The sequence below is a fragment of the Hyla sarda genome, chromosome 11 (genome assembly GCF_029499605.1).
Source record: "Hyla sarda isolate aHylSar1 chromosome 11, aHylSar1.hap1, whole genome shotgun sequence".
NCBI classification, from domain to species: domain Eukaryota; kingdom Metazoa; phylum Chordata; class Amphibia; order Anura; family Hylidae; genus Hyla; species Hyla sarda.
Genome location: NC_079199.1, coordinates 24205355 through 24228843, shown reverse-complemented (window position 1 = coordinate 24228843; position 23489 = coordinate 24205355). Strand labels below are relative to the sequence as shown.

The window sequence follows — 23489 nt, the reverse complement described above, 5'->3', positions numbered from 1 at the left end:
TAATTTACGCAGGAAAAGTCATCAACTGCCGAGCCGAGAAGTTCGTGACAAATCGAATTTACTGTAAGTTCGCTCATCTCTAATGGCTATATCTAAATACATATAATTCAATTCTTGAGCTTCTGGTGTAAAGTATTCCAGTATAACATCCTCTTTCCTATTATATTCCATCTACTTTGTATATCGTATTTATTACAGTTCATCGCCTCAGCTAACGTTTGATTTTGTAGATTGTAAAACCAGAGGAGGATCCCAGTAGGTGGCGCTGTCCGGTAGTGCTGCACATATACTACGCAGTGTAAGCAGCTGTAAAGCTCAGTGACTCGCTGACAAGTCACGTGACAGTGGGTCCTCTGAGTGTGTGGGGCAGCATGGCGGCGGCGGCCCGGGGTTCGGTGTGGGGGAGTCTGCGGCGCTTCTCTGAGGAGGTCCGGGGTGAGTGTAGGGGCCTAGTAGGTCACGTCTCCCCGTCCTGTATTTTACACTGCGGGGACTTCACGACGTGTTTACTGAAGGGAATACTTTACGTCAGTCATACATGTAAACACAGTCGCCACTAGGGGGAGCCAGCTGCATATGTATTTATAGCGTATCACCAAAGCAACGGATTCTACTGAAGTGTTTTCCTAACTGTGTCTCCAGCTGTTGCCAAATGACATCTCCCAGTATGTAATTACAGTCTTACCCCAACCTGTTCTACAGCTGTAAGGGCATGATGGGAGTTGTACTTATGTTATATTATATTAAGACAAAGGAGATATATATATATATATATATATATATATATATATATATATCATAAAATGTTGCAGTATCTTGTAATACCTTTTTTATTGGACTAATAGCATTTTGTAGAGACAAGTTTTCGGGATTCCTCCCTTTATCAGAAAGCCCGTCTCTACAAAATGCTGTTAGTCCAATAAAAAAGGTGTTACAAGATACTGCAACATTTTATGATTTGCATTACTGGACTAATACGGCTACTCAAATTTACTATATATATATATATATATATATTCACATGGAAATGACCCCTGTCAGCACTACAAGTCCCATATGCACTCAGTATACAACCACAAGTCTGTATTATGGTGCTCGGCTAGAGTGGAAGAAACGTAGGATCACAAATGCAAATATGTCGCCAAAAAAAGTAGAAAAAACAACCTTGCTGCAGCATTTTTTAGGTGCACACAGTCTAGGACACAAAGAAATGAAAGAAGCTATCAACTTTTTCTCTACACAGGTTTTGATAAATCTTTCCTGATGTGTTTTGAAAGCCACACGACCCTTTTCCTCCGGTGCATATTTCAGTAAATCCCTTCCACCTGCCCTCTAGAGACCATGTGACTAAAGACATATTGGCTCTGATTTACTAAGAGTGGTGTGTAGTTTTCTTTGTGAGTTTTAAAGGGGTACTCCGCTGGTGCCGGGAGCTCGTGACGTCATAGCCCCGCCCCCATCATGATGTCACTCCATGCCCCCCTCAATGCAAGTCTATGGGTGGGGGCGTGACGCCCCCTCCCGTAGACTTGCATTGAGGGGGGCATGGTGTGACATCATGATGGGGGCGGGGCTATGATGTCACGAGCTCCCGGCGCCAGCATTCAGAACAGTTTGTTCCAAACAGTGAGCAGCGGAGTACCCCTTTAATTCCCTACAGACACAATTTGTGGTGCAATGTGCCAAATTCTGGCGCACAAAACAGGTTGGGTTTACAGACATAAATCAGGGCCATTTTCTCTGGCTTTGTGGAATGCAGGGAAAGGTCAGAGACAACAGTAAAAGAAAAATACTTTTATTGGGAATGGAGCTTTTTATTAAATTTTTTTCACTTCATATTTTTATTGAAGAACTTTTTACAGGTTATACTATGCAGCAATACATTTGTACTGCAGCACAGTATGACATGATGAGCTGCAGACGCTACAGCCTGTGAGATCCAGCCTACGGCTTCCGTAGTTGGCAGACAGGGAGGCCACCCTTTCCCTGTCAACACCATAGATGCTGTGATCAGGATTGATCATGGCATCTATTGGGTTAATGCTGCTGGGATTTACGCGACCGGCAGCTGCAGCGGGTTCTCGGCTGTGATTAATACGTAATGCATATGTCCCATAGCAGGAAGGGGTTAAAGGAGTACTCTGGTGCAGAGTATTTCTGCTCCGTCCTTCCCGGGCTGCAAAAAAAATCTCTCACCTTCCTGGGTTCCCCCGGAGCGCCAATACAGCTGATCGGTCCTCCGGTCCATCTTCTTCATACTTCCGGGTGTAACGAAGCGTCACATGGCGATCAGCCTATCGCTGGCCGAGGCAGAACATCGCGGCGGCCGGCGATAGGCTGATCGCCATGTGACGCTTCGTTACACCTGGAAGTATGAAGGATATGGACTGGAGGACCGATCAGCTGTAGTGACGCTCCGCGGGAACCCAGGAAGGTGAGAGATGGTTCATTTTCATTTTTTTTTTTTTTTGCAGCCCGAGCAGGAATACTCTGAGTACTCCTTTAAGCATCCCTTACTGTATGCTTTTTCTCCTTTAGGGTACGTTCACACGGGCATATTTGTCAGCGGATCTGCAGCTGCGGATCTGCTGACAAGGCCCCTAAAGTGCTGCCCTCTTTGTGCCTGCTAATAGTGGCAATCCGCCGCTACCAGCAGACACACTGCGATGTGCGAGTTACCCTGCAGTGTACTCGCACACATCGCAGCCGCTCTCTGTGTAGCTCAGGGAGCCGGGGGAGCAGCAGCGATGTGCGGATAAACTGCGACTCACACTTCACAATGTGTTTGCTGCTGGTAGCGGTGGATTGCCGATATTAGTAGGCACAAAGAGGGCAGCACTTAAGGGGCCTTGTCAGCGGATCTGCAGCTGCGGATCCGCTGACAAATATGCCCCTGTGAACGCACCCTTAGGACTCGTTCACACGAGCAAATTTTCGTGTGGATTTTCCGCAGCTAATCTGCTGCTTTTGCTTTTCTGCTACTTATTTTCAGCTGCTTATTTTATCATTGACTTACCAGCAAAAAATAAGCAGCAGATAAAAATCTGTGGAGAATAAGCAGCTAAAAAAGAGCTGCTGAAAATCCGCAAAAATACACACTAAAATCTGCAGCAAAATTCACTCGTATGGTTGTATTCAGACTTACAGTATTCTGCGCAGATTTGATGTTCAGGATTTTAATCTGTGTTCAGTAATTTAGTTTACGTTGAAATCTTCAGCTTAAAATCCAGTGTATCAAATCTGCTCAGGATACTGTACATATGAATAGACCATTAGACAAACATGCGGTGTGAATTCAGCCTTAGAAGAAGCGTGTATGACCTACAGGTGACACTTGTGTTCTTCTCTCTGCAGATCTACATGGAACGGACTGTGTCCCATATCTAGAAGAGCCGCCCTCTCCTCTGCAGTTTCATAGGGAATGGCTGAGTCCGAACAGACCGTGTATTATACGCAATGCCTTCAGCCACTGGCCTGCGCTGCACAAATGGACGCTAGATTATCTCCGGTACGACAGCTGTAGTTCTAGTGTATTGCAGGTATAGGTGATGTTTCTTTTCTTCACTTTTGCGCAGTAATAACTATAATGAGCACTTAGGCCACTTCTGTTCACATGTATGTACGGTATGTTATTACTGAAAAAAAAAGTATTCAAGACATTGGACACTGGAGAGACAGGGGTTACAACTTTTAGACGACCCCCTTAAACCATTTTTAAACACATACAGTGATCCCTCAACTTACAATGGCCTCAACATACAATGTTCTTTTCTGGACCATTGTAACTTAAAACCAGACTCAACATACAATGTACTGGAAGAACTGACCAATCAGAATGGGCATTCACTGGTAAAACATCTGTATTACTGAAGTGCATGCACTGACTGGTGTCTGGTAGCGCCCCCTACAGTACAGGGAGGTATTACATGTTCTGTACTCTTTACCTGTACCAGGGTTAGCTGCTCCTTTGGACACCAGGTGAGGGCGGCTCCATGGTACTTTTTTAGGACACTTTGTACTGTTCAGGACCCTGAAGAAGCTCCTGTCCTCTACATGGAGAGTGATTACAGCTCCCAGCAGATCTTTATTACTTTTATATGTAAGGATTTGCTTTATCTCTATTAGTTATCTACTTATTTGTGTTTATTCCTCACCTTTTCCTCTTTTGGGTGACATTTTGGGGCTTCGGAACCAATTACCAGGTTTCCATAGAGTTATGGTCTCAACATACAATGGTCGTCCTGGAACCAATTAATATTGTAATTTGAGGGACCACTGTAGATATTTTTTGAAGTGAAGCTTCACCTTTCATTTACTTTGTATGCATTGTTGCGAAAAGGTAATGACACAATCTGGGTCATAGTTTTCCAACCGCTGTGCCTCCAGCTGTTGCAAAACTATAAAGTTATGTTCACACAATGGAATTTCCATGTGGAATTCTGCAGAAGAATTCCACATGACATTCTGCTGCAGTAGAGTCCCATTGATTTCAGTGGAATTCTGTTGCGCTATGCACACGGCAAAATTTCTGCGCCAGATGTTTCTGGTGTGGAAATTCTGATTCTGGCATATGTAGAAAGACCAAACATGTCTATTCTTTCTGCAGAGTCCGCACAGAAATGCATTACCATCTTTGAGACTGGTCATTTCCGAGCGGTCCTAGCATCGTCATGTTTTGTTGGCACATCGCTGTCAGTATAATATGTGAATGTAGCCTGACTCTCAGCAGCTGAAGGCTGTCTGGGCATCCTGGGAGTCGTAGTTTTGCAACAGCTGAATGCAAACTGGTTGGGAAACACTGTTGTAGATTGTACTTTTAGTGCCCATGTACCTTTATGCATTGCAACTACTCAATAACCTAAAATCCATCAGGAAGCTTTTTTGTTCTGCTCTGCATAATGTGAAAGCAAGTGGAAACCATAAACAATCTGTTTTTTATTTTGGTAGACTTGAAGGGTTACTCCAGGGAACTAAATCCATAGCCCATTCTTTCCCTCTCACCAACCTATGAATTTGTCTAAATATAATTCATTAGCTATATACAACAGTTTTCCTCTTTCAGCTGTCACTTACATGCAGGAAGTGAGAGAAAAATTCATTTTTTTGATCCATGTTGTCTCCTCAGTGAGAGCAGCCCCTCCCATCAAGACAACATCACCTGATCTATGTCTGATTTCTGATTGGGCTAGAGCTCTGGCTGTACAGCCCCCCCTGTGTGAGAGAAAAGCATTGAAGATTTTTAGTCACAACTGAGCTTAGCTGCTTTTTTCCTTTTGAATATGCTGCCATTCAGAAAGATTTATAGCAGGAGGAGGCAAAGTTTAAAAGAAAAGACATGTACAGTGGTCCAGATTTATCAAACTGTGCGAGAGAGAAAGTGGAGAGATTTCCCCATATGCAGCCAATCACAGCTCAGCTTTCACTTTACCTCAGCTTGTTAGCTGGTCACTGTGGGAAAATCCCTCCACTTTTTCTCTCACACAGTTTGATAAATCTCCCCCAGTGTGTGTGTGTGTGTGTGGTGTGTGTGTGTGTGTGTGTGTGTGTGTGTGTATGTATGTATATATATATATATATATATATACATATATATATATATATATATATATATATATATATATATATATATATATATATATATATATATATATATATATATATATATGTGTGTGTGTGTGTGTGAGAGAGATCTGCAGTGTAAGCCTGCACACAGATAGTGAAAGCAGTTGGCTGACAGCCATTACACAGAACTCCACTGAATTCTGGGAGTTGTAGTCTCTGTACAGCAAACAAGGAAAAAGTATTTAGGAGACATCAGGGGCCAAAGGAGCTGCCAAAATCACATGGATAACTACAGGGGACACAGAACAGGTATTGTGGTGGCTTTGGGGCATATTTATTTTCGTTAACTTCCCTGGAGTACCCCTTTAAGCTCTTTACAACATACACCAAAGGTTTGCACTATAGAAACCTATGAGTTACAGCTCTGTATAGTGAATTTAAAGGGGTACTCAACCCCTAGACATCTTATCCCCTATCCAAAGGATAGGGGATAAGATGTCTGATCGCGGGGGTCCCGCCGCTGGGGACCCCCGCAATATAGCACGCAGCACCCACCTGTTACTGCTCCAGAAGCGCTGGACGGTCTGGCTCCCGACCACGGGGACGGAAGATTGTGACATCACGCCCTGCCCCCTCAGTGCAAGTCTATGGGAGCAGGCGTGACGGCTGTCACACCCACTCCCATAGACTTGCATTGAGGGGGTGGGGAGACATCCTTTGGATAGGGGATAAGATGCCTAGGGGTGGAGTACCTCTTTAAACCTAGAACTATCAGTGACAAACCATACTGACTTTTTTTTTTTTTTACATAAAGGAAATGTGTCGGATCTAAGACTGTCAGTGTAGCCGTCACTCCCAATGGATATGCGGATGCCATATATGACAACAAGTTTGTTATGCCAGAGGAAAGAACAATGGTTTTTGCAGATTTTCTGGATATTATAGAGAAGAAAACAAATCCTCCAGGTGTCTTCTACATCCAGAAACAGTGCTCAAACCTCACAGAAGAGTTTCCTGAACTTATTGCAGATGTGGACAGTCACATTCCGTGGATGAGTGAAGCTCTAGGTAAAATGCTGCCGTTTGGTCAGGGGAGGTTCCCTTGTCTGGAGTTCACATGTGTCAAGTAAAAGTAGACGCAATAGGGGGGTGAATTGTTCAAACCATTTGTGCTCGTTCTTGGTGTAATAAAGTATCAAACTACGGTGTATAATATATTTTGCACCATAATTTACAACTTTTTGCTACAAAAGTGGTTCGATAGGTGGGTAGGGATAGTGGGAGGGGACATTGTCAAAAATATAGTCCGAAAAGTTCAAGCCAGAAATTGACCCACAAAGTGACTGAAATTGAAGCATGATCACAGCAGTCGTAGATTTAGTTTTTGGATTGAAAACATTAGGGTATGTTCACACTATGGAATCTTCACACGGAATTCCGCTGTTCTGATCTATTATTGGTGTGAATGGGTCTTCTGTTGACCCATTCACACTGCAGAATTTTAGCAGCAGAAAATCCCACCACGGGAATTCACCCGCCCAAAAAATTTACAAGTTCATTCTTTCAGTGAAATTATGCGCGGATTGTATTCCGTCAGTGGTGGCAGCGCAGGTCCGCACGTTCCTAGCACCAAATGATTTTTGCTGCGGTCGCTCAGACATAGCCGACCCAGAATATCAATGGGCAGAGATTCCATGTTGTGCACATACCCTTACTGTTATTTTACAATACATTTAACACGTCATGGAGACATATCAAAAGTTCTGATCCCTTGTGGTCTTGTAAGTCTATGGAGTCCATCTTATGTAGTGAGTCAGGGAGAGCAGTGAGCTGGGGAGTGAAGCGCTCACACTTGTGCTTCTCCCATCTTGTGTTAGTGACCTATCACACAGACATGTCAAATAACACTTTAAAAACAGTCCAAGATGTTGACATGATTAAGATTTATACCGAAGTATGAAACGCAAGTGTTAATAAATGGGCCCCATAACCTTTTCAGCATGTGAGAAGCTACTATGGTCTCAGTGCTCGGCACCATTTACCCGGCTGTAGTATAGCTCTTACATTCCTGTAGTGTAGTTCCATAGCAGCTGCAGGGCCACAGGTTAGAATATGCTGATATAAGTTAGATTGCATTGACATCTTGGATTTGTGGATACAGCGAGAGAATTTCAAAACCACCTCTTGCCGTATCGCTGCTGGATCCATGCCGTACCTCATTAATTTTAATAAGCTGCCTAAAATCAGGCTATATCTCCTGTTGGCTCATTTTTTCACCGTATATGGGTTTAAAACTCTTCCTGACTGGCTCATTAAACCAATGGGGTCCAGCGTTGATCCAGCAGGAAGCAGCTTTGAAATTCGTCCTCCATATTTGGCTGCTGAATCAACAAATCCTAGATGTGAATGCACCCTAAACCCTAGTGGTGATATTTAAAGGGGTATTCCAGGAAAAAAAACTTTTTTTTTATATATCAACTGGCTCCAGAAAGTTAAACAGATTTGTAAATGACTTCTATAAAAAAAAATCTTAATCCTTTCAGTACTTATGAGCTTCTGAAGTTAAGGTTGTTGTTTTCTGTCTAAATCCTCTCTGATGACACCTGTCTCGGGAAACGCCCAGTTTAGAAGCAAATCCCCATTTCAAACCTCTTCTAAACTGGGCGTTTCCCGAGACAGTTGTCATCAGAGAGGATTTAGACAGAAAAGAACAACCTTAACTTCAGAAGCTCATAAGTACTGAAAGGATTAAGATTTTTCAATAGAAGTCATTTACAAATCTGTTTAACTTTCTGGAGCCAGTTGATTTATACAAAAAAGTTTTTTCCTGGAATACCCCTTTAAGGTGAACAGTTGTGTCCGAACGTGGTCACTTTGTTTTCCTAACCTGAATGCACTGAAATCAAGAGAAAAAATACTATCAATTTCTCTTTCACAACATTTATTTTGATGAAGAAAGATGTTTTTTTGTTTTTTGTTTTTTCTTACTGGTACAGGGAAACGTCCTGATGCTGTAAATTTCTGGCTGGGAGAATCTGCAGCGATAACATCCTGTGAGTATACACACTTTATTTCCGGTAAAGGCTTTTAATGGTGAAAGCAAATATACTGATTGTGATACATTAATTGAGAGTGTCATTTACATTCATGGAGAACAGTCTCACAAAATGTATATGAGCTTGATGTGTGAGCTGTATGAGCGGCATGTGTATAACATAATGCATGTACCCTGTACTTTGCCTGTTCCTAAGATCTTGTTGTATTATTTTGTCCTAATTTCCTGAAAGTGATTTTGCAGCTGAAGTGATGTCAATTTCTTACAGTGCACAAAGATCACTATGAGAACCTTTACTGCGTCATTTCAGGAGAGAAGCATTTTACTCTTCACCCACCAAGTGACCGCCCTTTTATACCCTATGGTATGTCCAATGTGACTGTGTATTTGTAAGTCTACATAGGTGTATCAGATTTTTGTAAACTACTTGACTATATTTTTACTTTTGTATCATATGTGTTACTTTTCTAAGTGAATATCATTATATTGTTATTTAATAAGTAGTAAACACTGTCTCTAAAGTTGTTAAAAGCAGGTCGGAGCCTTAGTGTATCTTTAGTGATTTGGTGTCCGTCAATTGGCTGCTGTGTTCTGTCATCTTAGAGTAAGTTCACACCACGTTGTTGCTGTTCGTTGATGTATACATTTTAAAGAAAAAACATATGTTAATGGATGCTGCTGTATGTCATACAGCATCATCTGTTTCCCATTGACTTACATTATAAAAGAAAATAAAAACTGTAACAGACCTATTTTTTTTCCACCTGCTCAATAGTGTGGTTGACCACATTTTTGCATACAGCTAAATTAAACGGACTGTAAAGAAGGCAGTGAACCAGAGACAAAAACGTGGTGTGGACCTAGTCTTAAATTAAGAATATTTTGTATGACATCCTCTAGGGATGTCTCAATACCATTTTTTTAAGACCGAGTATGAGTACCAATAGTTTAATTCTAGTACTCGCTGATACCAAGTGCGAGTACTTTTATTTTAAAGGCACCTCAGGGTGACCCAGTTTCTGGCGCTGCTTACCGTGCTGATATGTGGGTTATTGTTGTGTACAATGGAGGCGGCTGCTGTATTATGAGAAAAGATTTCTCTCTTCTCCATTGGACAGAACAGGGAATTTGCATTGTCTCCGGAGCAATTGTGCTGACGTTCACATGGTGAGCAGCGGTAGGAACCGGGTCACCTGCACTATCTACCTATAAATTCAAATTAGTGCAGGTGACTCTGCTGTAAGATTGCCTTTAATAGTAGGTAGTATCCCCTTGTAGGTAGTATAGATAGTTGCAGACATTAGTAGCAGCCCCCCTGTAGACCGCAGCCCCCCTGTAGACCGCAGCCCCCCTGTAGACCGCAGCCCCCCTGTAGACCGCAGCCCCCCTGTAGACCGCAGCCCCCCTGTAGACCGCAGCCCCCCTCTTGTAGACCGCGCCCCCCCTCTTGTAGACCGCGCCCCCCCTCTTGTAGACAGCACCCCCTCTTGTCCCCCTTGTAGACAGCGCCGCCCCCGTGTCCACCTTGTGGACAACAGGCCCCCCCCCCCCTTGTAGACAATGCTCCCTCTTGTCCCCCTTACAGACAGCAGGCCTCCCCTTGTAGACAGTGGGCCCCCTCCTTGTAGACAGGGATCCCCCCTTGTAGACAGCGCCCCCCCCCCCTTGCCCCCCTTGTAGACAACAGCTTCCCCCCCCTCTTCTTGTAGACAGTGCTCACCTGCGGCTGTCCTCAGGTGTTGCAGTTCTGCTGTCCCGTTCTCCCGATCGCATCATGGCATCCTATGGAGGATACATACATACACGTCACTCTGCTTCCTCCGTAGCGTTACGCTGGGTGCAGGGGAGTGACGTGTGTGTCACATGCTCCTCCATAGGACGCCATGATGCGATCGGGACAGCGGAGCGGGGCTGTGTTCGGACATGGTATCGGGGACATTAGAGTCCCCGATACCATGCAAATGCCCAGTATCTGCACCGATACTAGTATCGGGACATCCCTAACATCCTCCTATGTTACAGTGATATTTACCAGTTTTGCATTCTGTTTTAGAAATGTACCAGCCGGCCACATACAAAGTAAATGAAGACGGAACATTTGACGTTATAGATGATGAGTCCCCAGCCATGGTAATTCATAGACAGTCACTCACTTTAAGACCTAATATGTGCATCTACAGGAGTATACAAGACACATTACTTCTCTAATAATGGTTAAAGAAGGGTAAGAATACCCACATGGGGATGATATACTGCAGATTTCACAGAGTGCTTATGAAGCTTTGCTCGCCCACCAAGCCTGCTGCCCAAACAACGAAAATAACCGGTCAATGGGACTATGGATTGGGGACAGGTAAGTATCGTTATCATCAGTGTCACACGCACTACACACCTGTACAAACCGGTTAGTGTGTAGAAACTGATGACCGTTTCACTTTAAATCTGTAGTATATCAATTTATTTAGCAAACATGCTGAAGATTTTTGTGGATTTTCCCTGGTGACTTTAATATCAACAATAAATCTTTTGGGGACCCCCGCGATCTCGCACGCAGCACCCCGCTCTCATCAGGCCCCGGAGCGAACATCCGCTCCAGGTCTGATGACGGGGCCGGTGATCGTAACGTCACAGCTCCGCCCCCGTGTGACGTCACGCTCCGCCCCATCAATGCAAGTCTATGGCAGAGGCGAGACAGCAGCTGGGTGCTGCATGCGAGATCGCGGGGGGGTCCCCAGCAGCGGGACCCCACGCGATCAGGCAACTTATCCCTTATCCTTTAGATAGGGGATAAGTTGTCAGCACGGTAGTACCTCTTTAATAATTTGCACATGGACACCATTCATATATATTTTTTTTTTTCATAGACATATGAATAATCCAATTCATATGGAAAAGGTATGTGAACCATTTAATACTTGACATCTGTCTGGTTCTTGCTCTTTTTTTTTAGGTACCTTGGATATCTGTTGACCCTCTGGATCCAGATCCCAGTCTCTATCCAGGATATGTTGAGACGCAGCCTCTACATGTGACTGTGAAAGCTGGAGAAATGCTGTATCTCCCTTCTCTTTGGTTCCATCATGTCCGCCAATCCCATGGTTGTATAGCAGGTGAGGCATTGGAAGGTTTTCCGAATCCATACTTAAAGGTTATCATTTTTACGAATCCCCTGACCTGTTAAAATGACATGTTAGAAGTTTGATCGCTAACGCAATGGGGCAGAAGTGGTCAATTGAAAGCTGGGAACCCTTCATTTGTGCTCTGCATTTTTAGGAAAACGGAGCGTGCAGTATACGGATTCATGGAAGGCTTCATAGACTCTGTACACAGCACATTCCCACACTCTGAGAAGCGCTGAGCAGAAAGGGGCATAGCACCCAGCTTATCTCTTCTGCCCCTTTAAAGGGATACTCCGCTGCCCTGCTTCCGTAGCTTCGCTCCCCAGCATCCGGAAGTTTATTGTTCCGAACGCTGTGTGCGGGCTTCCGTGTTCAGGCCCGCCCCGTGTGATGTCACGCCCGCCCCCTCAATGAAAGTCTTTGGGAAGGGGGCACGACGGCCGTCCCATTCCCTTAGACTTTCGTTGAGGGGGGGGCGTGACATCACGAGGGGCGGCCCTGAACACGGAAGCCCGCACACAGCGTTCGGAACAATAAACTTCCGGACGCTGGGGAGCGAAGCTACAGAAGCAGGGCAGCAGAGTATCCCTTTAATTTAGTGATCTCTGGTCAGGTTACAAAGCCTACTGAGAATAGCAGAGTAGCATGTAAAAGTATATTTACAAGCAGAAGATTTGTTGCAGTATTTTATTGTATTGATTCCTCTGAATGGGACCTGCAAAATCAATGAATATCCTAAAAAAAATAACCACGTTTACATGCATAAAATAGATTTTTCAGAGATTTGTGCAACAAAGGTGCCAAACCTTATGACAGTGTTTTCCAAACAGTGTGTCTCCAGCTGTTGCATAACTACAACTCCCATCATGCCCAGACAGCCTTTGGCTGTCTGGGCATGCTGGGAGTTGTAGTTATGCAACAGCTGGAGACACACTGTTTGGAAAACACTGCCTTATAGTTATTTCTTAAACACTGACTTATAGTTATTTCTAAAAGCTGAATTGTGTGCATATGGTGGCCATAGGAAGTGTTGATATGCCCTTCTGCTCCACGGGAGGTTTCTGTCCTCCCTAAGCTCGCCTTAGGAGTGACTGGATGTTGCTATCAGGGCCACTAGACTTTTTAAATTGTTGTCTTTTTCTTACACAGTGAATTACTGGTATGACATGGAGTATGACCTCAAATATCATTATTTTCAACTATTGGATTCCCTCACTGAGGCAACAAGGAATTCATGAATGGACTATGAACATTAAACTGTGCGATGCCACCAGATGCCTCCAATTGTGAGGAACAAAGCAAACTGACAGGTGTGAAATAAGCGCATCCAGAAATTGGAGTATTAATATAGATGATCTGAATGAAATGTGGAATCAGATGTTGGATGTCTTGCAGCCTGGATGTCCTGGGAATTATTTTTTCAAAAATATGAATATACATTTAAGACTCTGCTGGAAGTGTATTACATTTTTCAGGTGCCCCTTTAAGTGATGCCAAGTGGCAGCCTCGATTTATTGCCAGGGAATTTATCAAGGGCTGAGAAGTTTTTTTTTTCAGATTGTGCGCTCAGACGGTTCTTCTTCTGCAAGATGAATAGTCTCAAGTATTTAGGTGACATCCTCTAGAGCAGTGTTTCCCAACCAGTGTGCCTTCAGCTGTTGCAAAACTACAACTCCCAGCATGTTTGTCCGGGCATGCTAAGAGTTGTAGGTTTGCAACATCTGCAGGCACACTGGTCGGGAAACACTGCTCTGAAGAGCAAAGAGATATGTGTTGCTCTGATCTTAATCCGATCCCCATTGGGCCCCACCTTTTAACTGAACATGACTTGATCACTTGGGGGAGGGATCACACATGTTGTTTCGATGCAGTATTCTCAGCTAAGCTTGGAGTGTATAAGAAAAAAAAAAGTTGTAAATTCTTCCCAATATATCTCCCTTTATAATCAACGGCGTTTGCTGCAAAAACTGCATTTAAAACTGCATCTATACAGCATGTGTGAAACCCACATAGTAGGGCAGCACGTTGTTGATACAATGCAGTTTTTCTGCAGCAAAAAATTAGCCAAAGTCAGAAGTGGATCTAGCTCTCGGGGAAGTATAATACTTTCCTTTTATAAATCCCCTTACAGTTGAATCTACTTCTGCCCATGACACATTTTCTGCTGCAGAGAATCTGCAGCATATTGTGACACTGTGGCAAGGGAAGGGTGTATTTCCCTAGCTAACCCTGGACAAACCTCCACCTGTGGCCTAATTAATGAGGTAGCATAAAGGGGAAGTGTGTTTAAAAGGAAGTCAGACAGAATAGTTGGTGCTCTCCCCAGAAGACAGCAAGGTGGCTGTAGGGGGAGGCAGGGGTCCTAGCGAGGAACACACAGCCTGGGCTGTGAGTGGCCCCAAGTGTGTACGAGACACACAGCAAGTAGAAGTGAGTAGAAGGTTGCAGGAGGCATAAGTTTAACTGGACGGGAAAAGCCCACCAGTTGATAGTCAGGGCAAGCTGGATTGTGTAGTTAGTGACTAGACGGTCTAGGGTTTTGTTTGTTCCTGTCTTATGTTTTTTATTTATCCTGCAACCTATCTAATAAAGCTGGCGAGCGGCTGGACATAAAGTACTGTTGTTTGCCTGCTGATTGAAGTGGAAACGTGTCCTGTGGCTGTGTCAAGGACAATCCCAGAGCTATCCCCAGGGAGAAATCCTTACAGTATCTACAACGTGTGTTCCTACCCTATGGGTCTATTCATGCAATGCTGTCCAATCATGGGGTTTGAAAGCCTGCAGCAAAAAATACACGATTTGTTTGCTCCGTGTGAATAGACCCTAAAATACTGTAACCTGTGTACTGTCAACTTCTCTACAAAAGCAAAAACTACCTCAGACTGTCAGTCTTTCTGCCCATTGCTATATTTTGTATTGAATGTACTGAATTTAAAGGGGCTTCAGTTCAGTCTGCTTGTACATATATTGAGCAGATTTGCACCCCGATGTTGAATATTGGGGAGACTGTATAGTATTTTTTTGTCCTCCACCTGTTTAATAGATTATTATGAAATACATTAGTAAATCAGAGACTTCAATGTTTTTGGAGCTAATTTGTTAAATCCCAGACATCATAAGATATTCCTGGATTCTTGGGATTCAAAATCAGGACAATAAAATTTATATATTATGATGTTACTAGACTAAGTAATTAGGGGAGGTGGGCCTTGGTAAGAGAGGTGGACTAATGTTCACACTGGCTGAGTTCCAAAGATCCTTTGTGCAGATGGGAGAAGCTTTCAGAAAGTCAACCAATAATGCAGCGCACCACCAATCTGGGCTTTATGAGTGACCAGAAAGAAGCTTCTTCACAGTAAAAGAAAAAGGAAAGCCGCCTGGAGTTTGCAAAAACAAAACACCTAAAGGACCTTAAGATTGTGAGAAACAAGATTCTCTGTTCTGATTAAACCAAGATTGAAGACAACACAGGAGCGGCTTAGGGACAACTCTTTGAATGTCCTTGAGTGGCCCAGACAGAGCCCTGACTTAGAGGCACTATCATTATGAAAAACTTTTTATACTTTGTAGTACTACTGATAAATTGACTTTTTTAAATATACATTTATTTAAAAAAATGTAAATTTTACTTTAAAAAATCTAAAATTAAAATAGCCGCCATTAGGGGTCATCTGTCTTTATGCAGACAGACTACTCTGTATTTTGCAGCATACTGGATACCATCCGTAAAGTGTATTGGTATCCAGTATAGGAGATCACCATTGCATCACTACAGCCTTCAGCTGTTCCAAAAACTACAACTTCCATGAAGGGAGTTGTAGTTTTGCGACAGCTGGGGATACAATCTTTGTAAAACTCTGCTTTAGAGCTGTGTAATCTCCAGCTATGTGCCTCCAGCTCTTGCAAAATTCCATGTTGGGAGCAGTAGTACTTCAGTTAAGGACAGATCACAGAATGTGTCACTCCTGACACCCGCTGCGATCATCCTTCCCTGAAATGTGGATCGGCTTTCTCCTGTCCTCCGCATCTCTGCTCTGTTCTCCGGCCAGCCAGTGTTGTGAATATAAATTCACATCACTAATTCATATTTCCCGCTGAGAGCGGGGATTGGCTGCCACTCTGGGCGGAAAATATGAATTCTATTCACATCACTGGCCGGCCCGGAGTTCAGAGCAGAGATGTGAGCGCTGTATAGAGCCACTCCGCATCTCTGCATTAGATAGGACGATTCCATCGGATGTCAGGAGTGACACCCAGGGCAATCTGTCTCTTAGTACAGGTACTGCTACTCCGATCATAGTACAGTGTGTTTGATGCTGGGAGTAGTAGTGCTACCTAAAAAATAAAAAGTTAAAAACACACATTTTGTTAAACACATTATTAAAATACATTACTAATAAAAATTTTAACAAAATTAATTATAAATAATATAATATTTTTACATTTAAATGGCCCCTTTCTACATTTTTATTATTGTCGGCTACATTTTTAGTGCCCTGCCTGCCCACATAAATTGGTCCCTGTTTAAAAGTTAATTAAAATCTTGGTAAGAGAGGTGACCCAATGTTCACTCAATGTTTAAAAGTTAATTAAAATTTAGTTAGAAAAACTTTGTTAAATACATCTTTTCTATCCCTACTGCATCCTTTTTTTTTTTTTTTTTTTTTTTTGGTACCTAACAAATTTAGAAAAAAATGCCAAAAAGAGGCCAAAAATTCTATTTCTCTATCGGCTCCATTGGGGGACACAGACCGTGGGTGTATCTTGCTGTCTCTAGGAGGTGTGACACTATGGTGATAAAAAAAAGTTGGCTCCTCCCAGCAGGATATACCCGCCTTCAGGCTCTGAGCTAGTCAGTTTAAGCTTAGTGTCTGAAGGAGGTGGACATGGTCTGGATTCTCCAGTCCAGGTCTTCTGTTTTTTATTTTCCTAGTATAGGGACGTGTTAGTTTTTTATTCCCTTTCTTTTCCGTTTTCAGGTGGGGACTCAGGAACTGCGGTTCACTGTTTCCCCATTGCGAGTAAGGGGGCACAGACATTGCGTATATGCGCTGTTAACCCCCTCTCTCCAACGGTCAGCGTCTGGGTGGTACCTCATGGGTCCGGGTCCCCCTTTTTCTCTGCTCGCCTCGCTCGCGCATAGCAGCCAGGCATGATGCAGGGACAAAAAGCTGACTGAAGACTTCACTGAAGACTCCATTAGGTAAGTTCTTCTGACTGATGTAAGTACTTTCCCCTTTTTTCCCATAGGTATGGACTCGCAACCTCTGGAGACCCCCTGTTTTGGCCCACCTTCAGTGTATGGGGCTTGATTTTACATGGGCTGCACTTATGCTGGGGGAGCAGCGACACCTGAGGGGGCATATTTTTATAAGGCACCTTACTTTTGGGGGGCATGTGGTATGGAGCTCTTTAATATGTGTGTGTGTTGGTGCAACTATTCGGCACCTTTATATGCGGCTGTCAGCTGCGGCGCTGCTTCGGGTCGGGCGCTTTCAGCGCCGGCTTACTTTCTTATGCTTGCAGCGCCTTATACACGGCTGCAAGCCGCGGCGCTGTTACGAGCCGGGCGCTTCAGTGCCGGCTTACTTTCACCGGCAGCCTCTGCCGGCGTTCTGGCCGCCCGCTCTGTTCCCCCGAGCGCATATACAGCTAGGCAGGTGCGCTCGGGACAAGGAGCGGGCGCCATGACAGTTCTTCTTCGGCCGGTCTGTAGCTCCGCCCATTGGGCTGGGAGCTCTCAGAGGTGCGAAGCAGCGTCCTATCAGCGCTGTGGGCGCGATTTTCTTGGGTAGGAGTCGGTTACTGTGTGCCTTGCTCCAGGCACGCCCCTCCCTCCCTATTGGTTGGCTTGTTCGGTCTCTGGCTGCACGGAGCGAGTTCTCCTCACTGCAGCTGACAGGGGACACAGACGAGGTTGAGAAAGTTCCTGTCTTCTTTTTTACCCCATTATGTCCGTACCCAGGGCTGTTCCTCCCTCTAATCAGAAACCTGGGAATTCAGTGACTTACTATATCTGTAAGCACTGTAATACCAAGATCCCTGGCTCCACTGAGCCCGCTTGCTCTGCCTGCTCCACTGCTCCCCCAGACCCCCTGGTGCCCCCTGATGCCCCTTCGGTCCCGATGGGTTCAGCCGCTCCTCCAGCTTGGTTTTCTTCCCTGACCCAGTATATGGCTGACTTGACCCAAGTCTCCCGTTCGGTGGCTGAGGCCTCCCGGGAAATGGTGTCCGCCTTGAAGGGGTCTTCCCTTCGCAGGACCTCTGAGAGGGCTCCTCGTCTCCTCGTACTTCACGCTCTCACAAGCGTGCTAGGGGTGCCTCGTCTGACTCTTTCATTGAGTCTTCGGATAGACGTGAGCGTTCCCCTCGCGGGTCCCCCCTCCCCCCCCCCTATCATCTGGGCACATACATCGCTCCTCCAGAGGACGTGCTCGGAGTCGCCGCTCTGCCACGCCAGAGTTGCGTACGCAGTCTGGATCGCCCCCCTCCAGGACTGCCTCTACTCACTCACATTCCCCTGGTGAACTAGTGGACGAGGCTTCCGAACCGGCATCTGACCCAGAGGACCGCTCGGACTCAATTTCTACGGTGAACTCATTGGTGACAGCCATAAGAGACACCTTTCACTTGGAGGACCCAGGATCTTCGGATGTCAATCCAGGAGTATCTTTTCATCATACTAAGCCAGCACCTCAAAGGTTCAGCTCTCACGCTGACTTTGACGACATTCTGGAATCCGCATGGAAACATCCAGACAAGAGATTCACTGGAGTCAAGACAATTCAAGAGCGTTATCCATTTGACAACGACTTTGTCACTAAGGTGGCTTCCCCTCCCTCAGTGGATCCACCAATCTCCCGGATCTCTAAGGCGACTACACTGCCTCTGGCAGATGCCGCTGCCTTCAAGGATCCCGCTGAGAAGAAGGTAGAATCTTTAGCGAAGTTCGCTTCTGAAGCAGCTGGCTCTTCTCTTCTTCCTATCTTCGCCTCGACATGGGTCTCCAAGGCCCTGTCGGAGTGGTGCCAACAGCTCCATCAGGATATCTTAGCGGGATCCCCCCAGAGGACCTATCTGCTCTGGCTCTCTTCATCCGGAGGTCTTCACGCAGCCTTGCGACCTCTGGGGCATTCTGGACGTGGACATCTTCGCGTCCCGGCACAATCGGAAAATTCTTCTGTTTGTGTCCAAGTCCCGGGACCCTCAGGCCTTGGCCGTGGACGCACTAGTGATTCCTTGGGCGGGGTTCGCCCTACCTTATCTGTTCCCTCCTCTTCCACTCCCTCCCAGGGTGCTGAGGAAGCTCAAGGCAGAGGACGTCCCCGCCATTCTGATAGCTCCAGATTGGCCCCGAAGGTCGTGGTACGCCGACATAGTCAGGCTCCTGGACGACGCTCCTCTGCGCCTTACGCTCCGCCTGGATCTACTCTCTCAGGGTCCTCTTTGCCACCCCAATTTACAGTCGCTGCATTTGATTGCGTGGCGGTTGAGACCGCGGTTTTGAGGGCCCGCGGGTTCTCTTCCCAAGTCATTCGCACCATGCTCAAGGCTCGTAAGCCCTCCTCCATACTTGGCGGTCTTATTTTCTTGCTCTCAGGACTTCTCCCCGGTGACCTTCTCTGTTCCCCGTCTTCTCTCCTTTTTGCAGTCGGGGTTGGAACTGGGGTTGTCTCTCATTTCCCTTAAAGGTCAGGTTTCGGCCCTTGCTGTTCTTTTCAGCGGCCCCTGGCTTCTAATCCTCATGTCCGGACCGTCCTGCAAGGAGTGGCGCACGCTGTTCCTCCTCATCGGTCACCCTCTCCTCCTTGGGACTTGAATTTGGTTCTGATTGCCTTCCAGGGTGCACCCTTTGAGCCCCTTAGAGAGGTGTTTCTCCGCCTCCTTTCTTGGAAAGTGGCGTTTCTTGTGGCTATCACCTCCATCCGGAGGGTGTCTGAATTGGCAACTCTTTCCTGCCGTTCTCCGTTTCTGGTGATCCACCTGGACAAGGTCGTTTTCCGGCCAGATCCTTCCTTTTTACCTAAGGTGGTCTTGGCCTTTCATCTCAATGAGGACATTGTCCTCCCGTCCTTTTGCCCAGCTCCTTCTCATCCTAAGGAGCGCTTACTACACAAGCTGGACATAGTTTGGGCTGTTCGGTCTTATCTCTCCATCACTTCATCAGTGTGATTCCTTTTTCGTCCTTACGGAAGGTCGTCGCAAGGGACAACCTGCTTCCAAGGCCACCATTTCTAGGTGAATTCGGTCCGCCATTTCGGAAGCCTATCGCTGTAAGGGGAAGATTCCTCCTTTCAGGGTTGTGGCTCATTCCGCACGTTCTGTTGGGGCATCCTGGGCTCTCCAGAATAGAGCCTCGGCCTCGCAGATTTGCAAGGCGGCTACCTGGTCGTCTTGCACACTTTCTCGAGGTTTTACCGGGTTCATACTTTCGCATCGGCTGATGCTAGTCTGGGGCGTAAAGTGTTGCAGGCGGCAGTGGATCGGCCGTCTGCCTGATTACTTATCTGCCCACCCAAGGGACTGCTTTGGTATGTCCCACGGTCTGTGTCCCCCAATGGAGCCGATAGAGAAAAGGAGATTTTTTAACACTTACCGTAAAATCTCTTTCTCGAAGGATCCATTGGGGGACACAGCTCCCGCCCTTTTTGGGTTTTTCCTTTGGTTCTCTGTCCGAGGGTGTGTTCAGTTATGTTTTTTCTTCTGGTTCTCGGACAGTTTGGGTTTTTTCTTTGACCTATTGGTCTCCTCCTATTGCTCTGGGAGGACTAGCTCAGAGCCTGAAGGCGGGTATATCCTGCTGGGAGAAGCGGACTTTTTTATTACCATAGTGTCACACCTCCTAGAGACAGCAGCATACACCCACGGTCTGTGTCCCCCAATGAGACCTTTGTGAAAGAGATTTTACGGCAAGTGTTAAAAAATCTCCTTTTTCACTCAAACGCAAAAACGCAGGAAAAATCAGTAGTTTTTGCTGGCGTTTTCCTGCCCGTTTTTCTGGCATTTTTGGTAAAAAAAAAAGTGGAAACCTAGCCTCTGAGGATCTGCGGATCAGCAGAGAAGAAATCCTCAAATTCAGTAGTGTGTTAATCTTGTGGCCTCATCCCAAAGAAGATTGAAGGGTGTAAATGCTGACAAAGGGGCTTCAACTAAAAACAGAGTAAAGGGTCTGAATACATTTGTCACTGCAAGGTATTAGTTTTTCCTTTTTAATAAATAAGCTAACATTCTAACTTTCTGTTTTCACTTTGTTATTATGGGGTACTGAGTGCAGAATGTTGGGGGGAACTAGAATTTTTTTTCTTTTATCACAAGGCCACAGTATAACAAAATGTGAAAAAGTGAAATGGTCTGAAGACTTTCTGACTGCAATATGTGTATACATTGTTGCTTTTGTTTTAATTTCACATATATCTCTTCCTTTTACCAATTTTCTGGCATACCACATTAATCCTGCACAATCCTGCACTTAACAAATAGCCAGACAGTTCTGAGTACTAAAAATATCTATGATGAAATAATTTGGGAAAGCATCTATAGAGCATAGTAACCTTGGTATACAGATGTAGGCCAAATTGTTGGAACCTTCTGTTAAAGACAGAAAAACCCCACAATGCTCCTGAAATAACTTGAAACTGAGAAAAGTTAAAATGAATAATAATTTCCGTAACATGAACTCATGAAAATCAGACATTAGTTTTGAATTGTGGTTCAACCAAATCATTTTATTTTATAAAACAAATTAATTAAACTGTCCTGGACACAAATGATGGTCCCTTAACTTAATATTTTCTTACACAACCTTTTTTAGGCAGTCACTGCTATCAAGCAATTTATGTAGCTCTCAGTGAGACTTCTGCCCTTGTTTCCAGGTATCTTGTCCCTCTCCTCATAAGATCCTGCTCCAGATGTCTCAGGGGCGAAGGTGTCTTCTCCAGACTGCAGGTATCTTGGCCCTCTCCTCATAAGATCCTGTTCCAGATGTCTCAGGTGTGAAGGTGTCTTCTCCAGACTGCAGATATCTTGGTCCACTCCTCATAAGATCCTGCTCCAGATGTCTCAGGTGTGAAGGTGTCTTCTCCAGACTGCAGATATCTTGGCCCCCTCCTCATAAGATCCTGCTCCAGCTGTCTCAGGTGTGAAGGTGTCTTCTCCAGACTGCAGGTATCTTGGCCCACTCCTCATAAGATCCTGCTCCAGCTGTCTCAGGTGTGAAGGTGACTTCTCCAGACTGCAGGTATCTTGGCCCACTCCTCATAAGATCCTGCTCCAGCTGTCTCAGGTGTGAAGGTGTCTTCTCCAGACTGCAGGTATCTTGGCCCACTCCTCATAAGATCCTGCTCCAGCTGTCTCAGGTGTGAAGGTTTCTTCTCCAGACTACAGGTATCTTGGCCCACTCCTCATAAGATCCTGCTCCAGCTGTCTCAGGTGTGAAGGTGTCTCCTCCAGACTGCAGGTATCTTGGCCCACTCATAAGATCCTGCTCCAGCTGTCTCAGGTGTGAAGGTGTCTCCTCCAGACTGCAGGTATCTTGGCCCACTCATAAGATCCTGCTCCAGCTGTCTCAGGTGTGAAGGTGTCTCCTCCAGACTGCAGGTATCTTGGCCCACTCCTCATAAGATCCTGCTCCAGCTGTCTCAGGTGTGAAGGTGTCTTCTCCAGACTGCAGGTATCTTGGCCCCCTCCTCATAAGATCCTGCTCCAGCTGTCTCAGGTGTGAAGGTGTCTCCTCCAGACTGCAGGTATCTTGGCCCACTCCTCATAAGATCCTGCTCCAGCTGTCTCAGGTGTGAAGGTGTCTTCTCCAGACTGCAGGTATCTTGGCCCCCTCCTCATAAGATCCTGCTCCAGCTGTCTTTGGTGCCTTCTCCAGACTGTAGGTTTCAGGTGATTCCACAGATGTTGAATAGGATTCAGATCCGGATGCCTCTGCCTCACACCGCTATATAAGCCATGAATAAAGCGACTATCTGGCTGGTGAGTGCCGTCTTCTTTTCGTTTGCATCAGGATTCAAATAAGGTCTCAGAGAAGCCACTTCAATATAGTCTAATGTTTTGCTCTTAGCAATTCTTGGGTGTCTTTAGCTGTGTGTTTTGGGTAATTTTCCTGTAGGAGACCAAGCTTTCTACATCAGGCAGCACATTTCACTCCAAAATGGCTTGATAGTCTTGAGATTTCATTATACCCTGAACAGATTCGAAACATCATGTGAAAGATGCAGCAAAGTCCCAAAACATAACCGAGTCTCCTCCATGCTTCAAAGTAGGTACAGTGTTGTTTTCATGCTTCATTTTTGCGACTGCAAACACACAGCTGATGTGACTTACCCGATGCTTTGATGTGCTCATTGGTGGGAATTTTTGCTTCTAAGAAGTACAATAAAGCTGAATTTTTCCATATGCTGGATCATCTTCCTTTCTTCGACTTGCCAAAAAGCTACAGTTTTGTCTCAAAGACAGAGCCACAAAGCTTCCGTGTAAATGCTGCCCCTGTGTAAATATAATAGTGTAAATATTTCAGTTCCAAATATATATTATTTGGCTTTACATTTTTGACCCTGGCCCACAGCCCCTTTTTCAGTTTTTTTGTGACAGAACTCTAGATAGAGATGGACACTTACTTGTAGACAGGGTATATTTAGAACAAAGCCTGGTTTAGACAATGACAATCTGCTCTTAAAGGGTTATTCCATGAATTTTTTTTATGTGACTATGCTACAGGGGCTGCAAAGTTAGTGTAGGTCATAATATAG

The 23489-nt window shown here is 45.2% G+C and overlaps 1 protein-coding gene across 2 annotated transcripts; it reads left to right on the top strand.

Moving 5' to 3' along the window:
* Nucleotides 1-341: 341 nt before the first annotated feature.
* Nucleotides 342-21929, top strand: JMJD7 (jumonji domain containing 7). Of its 2 annotated transcripts, XR_008848754.1 has the most exons (9): nucleotides 342-435; nucleotides 3355-3508; nucleotides 6377-6630; nucleotides 8559-8615; nucleotides 8886-8981; nucleotides 10671-10747; nucleotides 11568-11727; nucleotides 12886-13046; nucleotides 21901-21929. XR_008848754.1 is itself a non-coding variant. In XM_056545867.1 (8 exons), the coding sequence occupies exons 1-8, from the start codon at nucleotides 372-374 to the stop codon at nucleotides 12972-12974; spliced, it is 951 nt and encodes a 316-aa protein (XP_056401842.1). In that variant the 5' UTR covers nucleotides 342-371; the 3' UTR covers nucleotides 12975-13391. The 2 variants fall into 2 exon arrangements, 1 of the variants encoding a protein (XP_056401842.1); XM_056545867.1 differs by lacking the exon at nucleotides 21901-21929 and having other exon boundaries at nucleotides 12886-13391.
* Nucleotides 21930-23489: the final 1560 nt, after the last annotated feature.

Excerpts from the sequence above, each read along its gene's own strand:
- JMJD7 (XM_056545867.1), top strand. The coding sequence starts at position 372 with ATGGCGGCGGCGGCCCGGGGTTCGGTGTGGGGGAGTCTGCGGCGCTTC. Across the intron at positions 436-3,354 it reads CTTCTCTGAGGAGGTCCGGG|ATCTACATGGAACGGACTGT; the intron begins GTGAGTGTAGGG and ends TTCTCTCTGCAG. Across the intron at positions 8,982-10,670 it reads CCGCCCTTTTATACCCTATG|AAATGTACCAGCCGGCCACA; the intron begins GTATGTCCAATG and ends ATTCTGTTTTAG.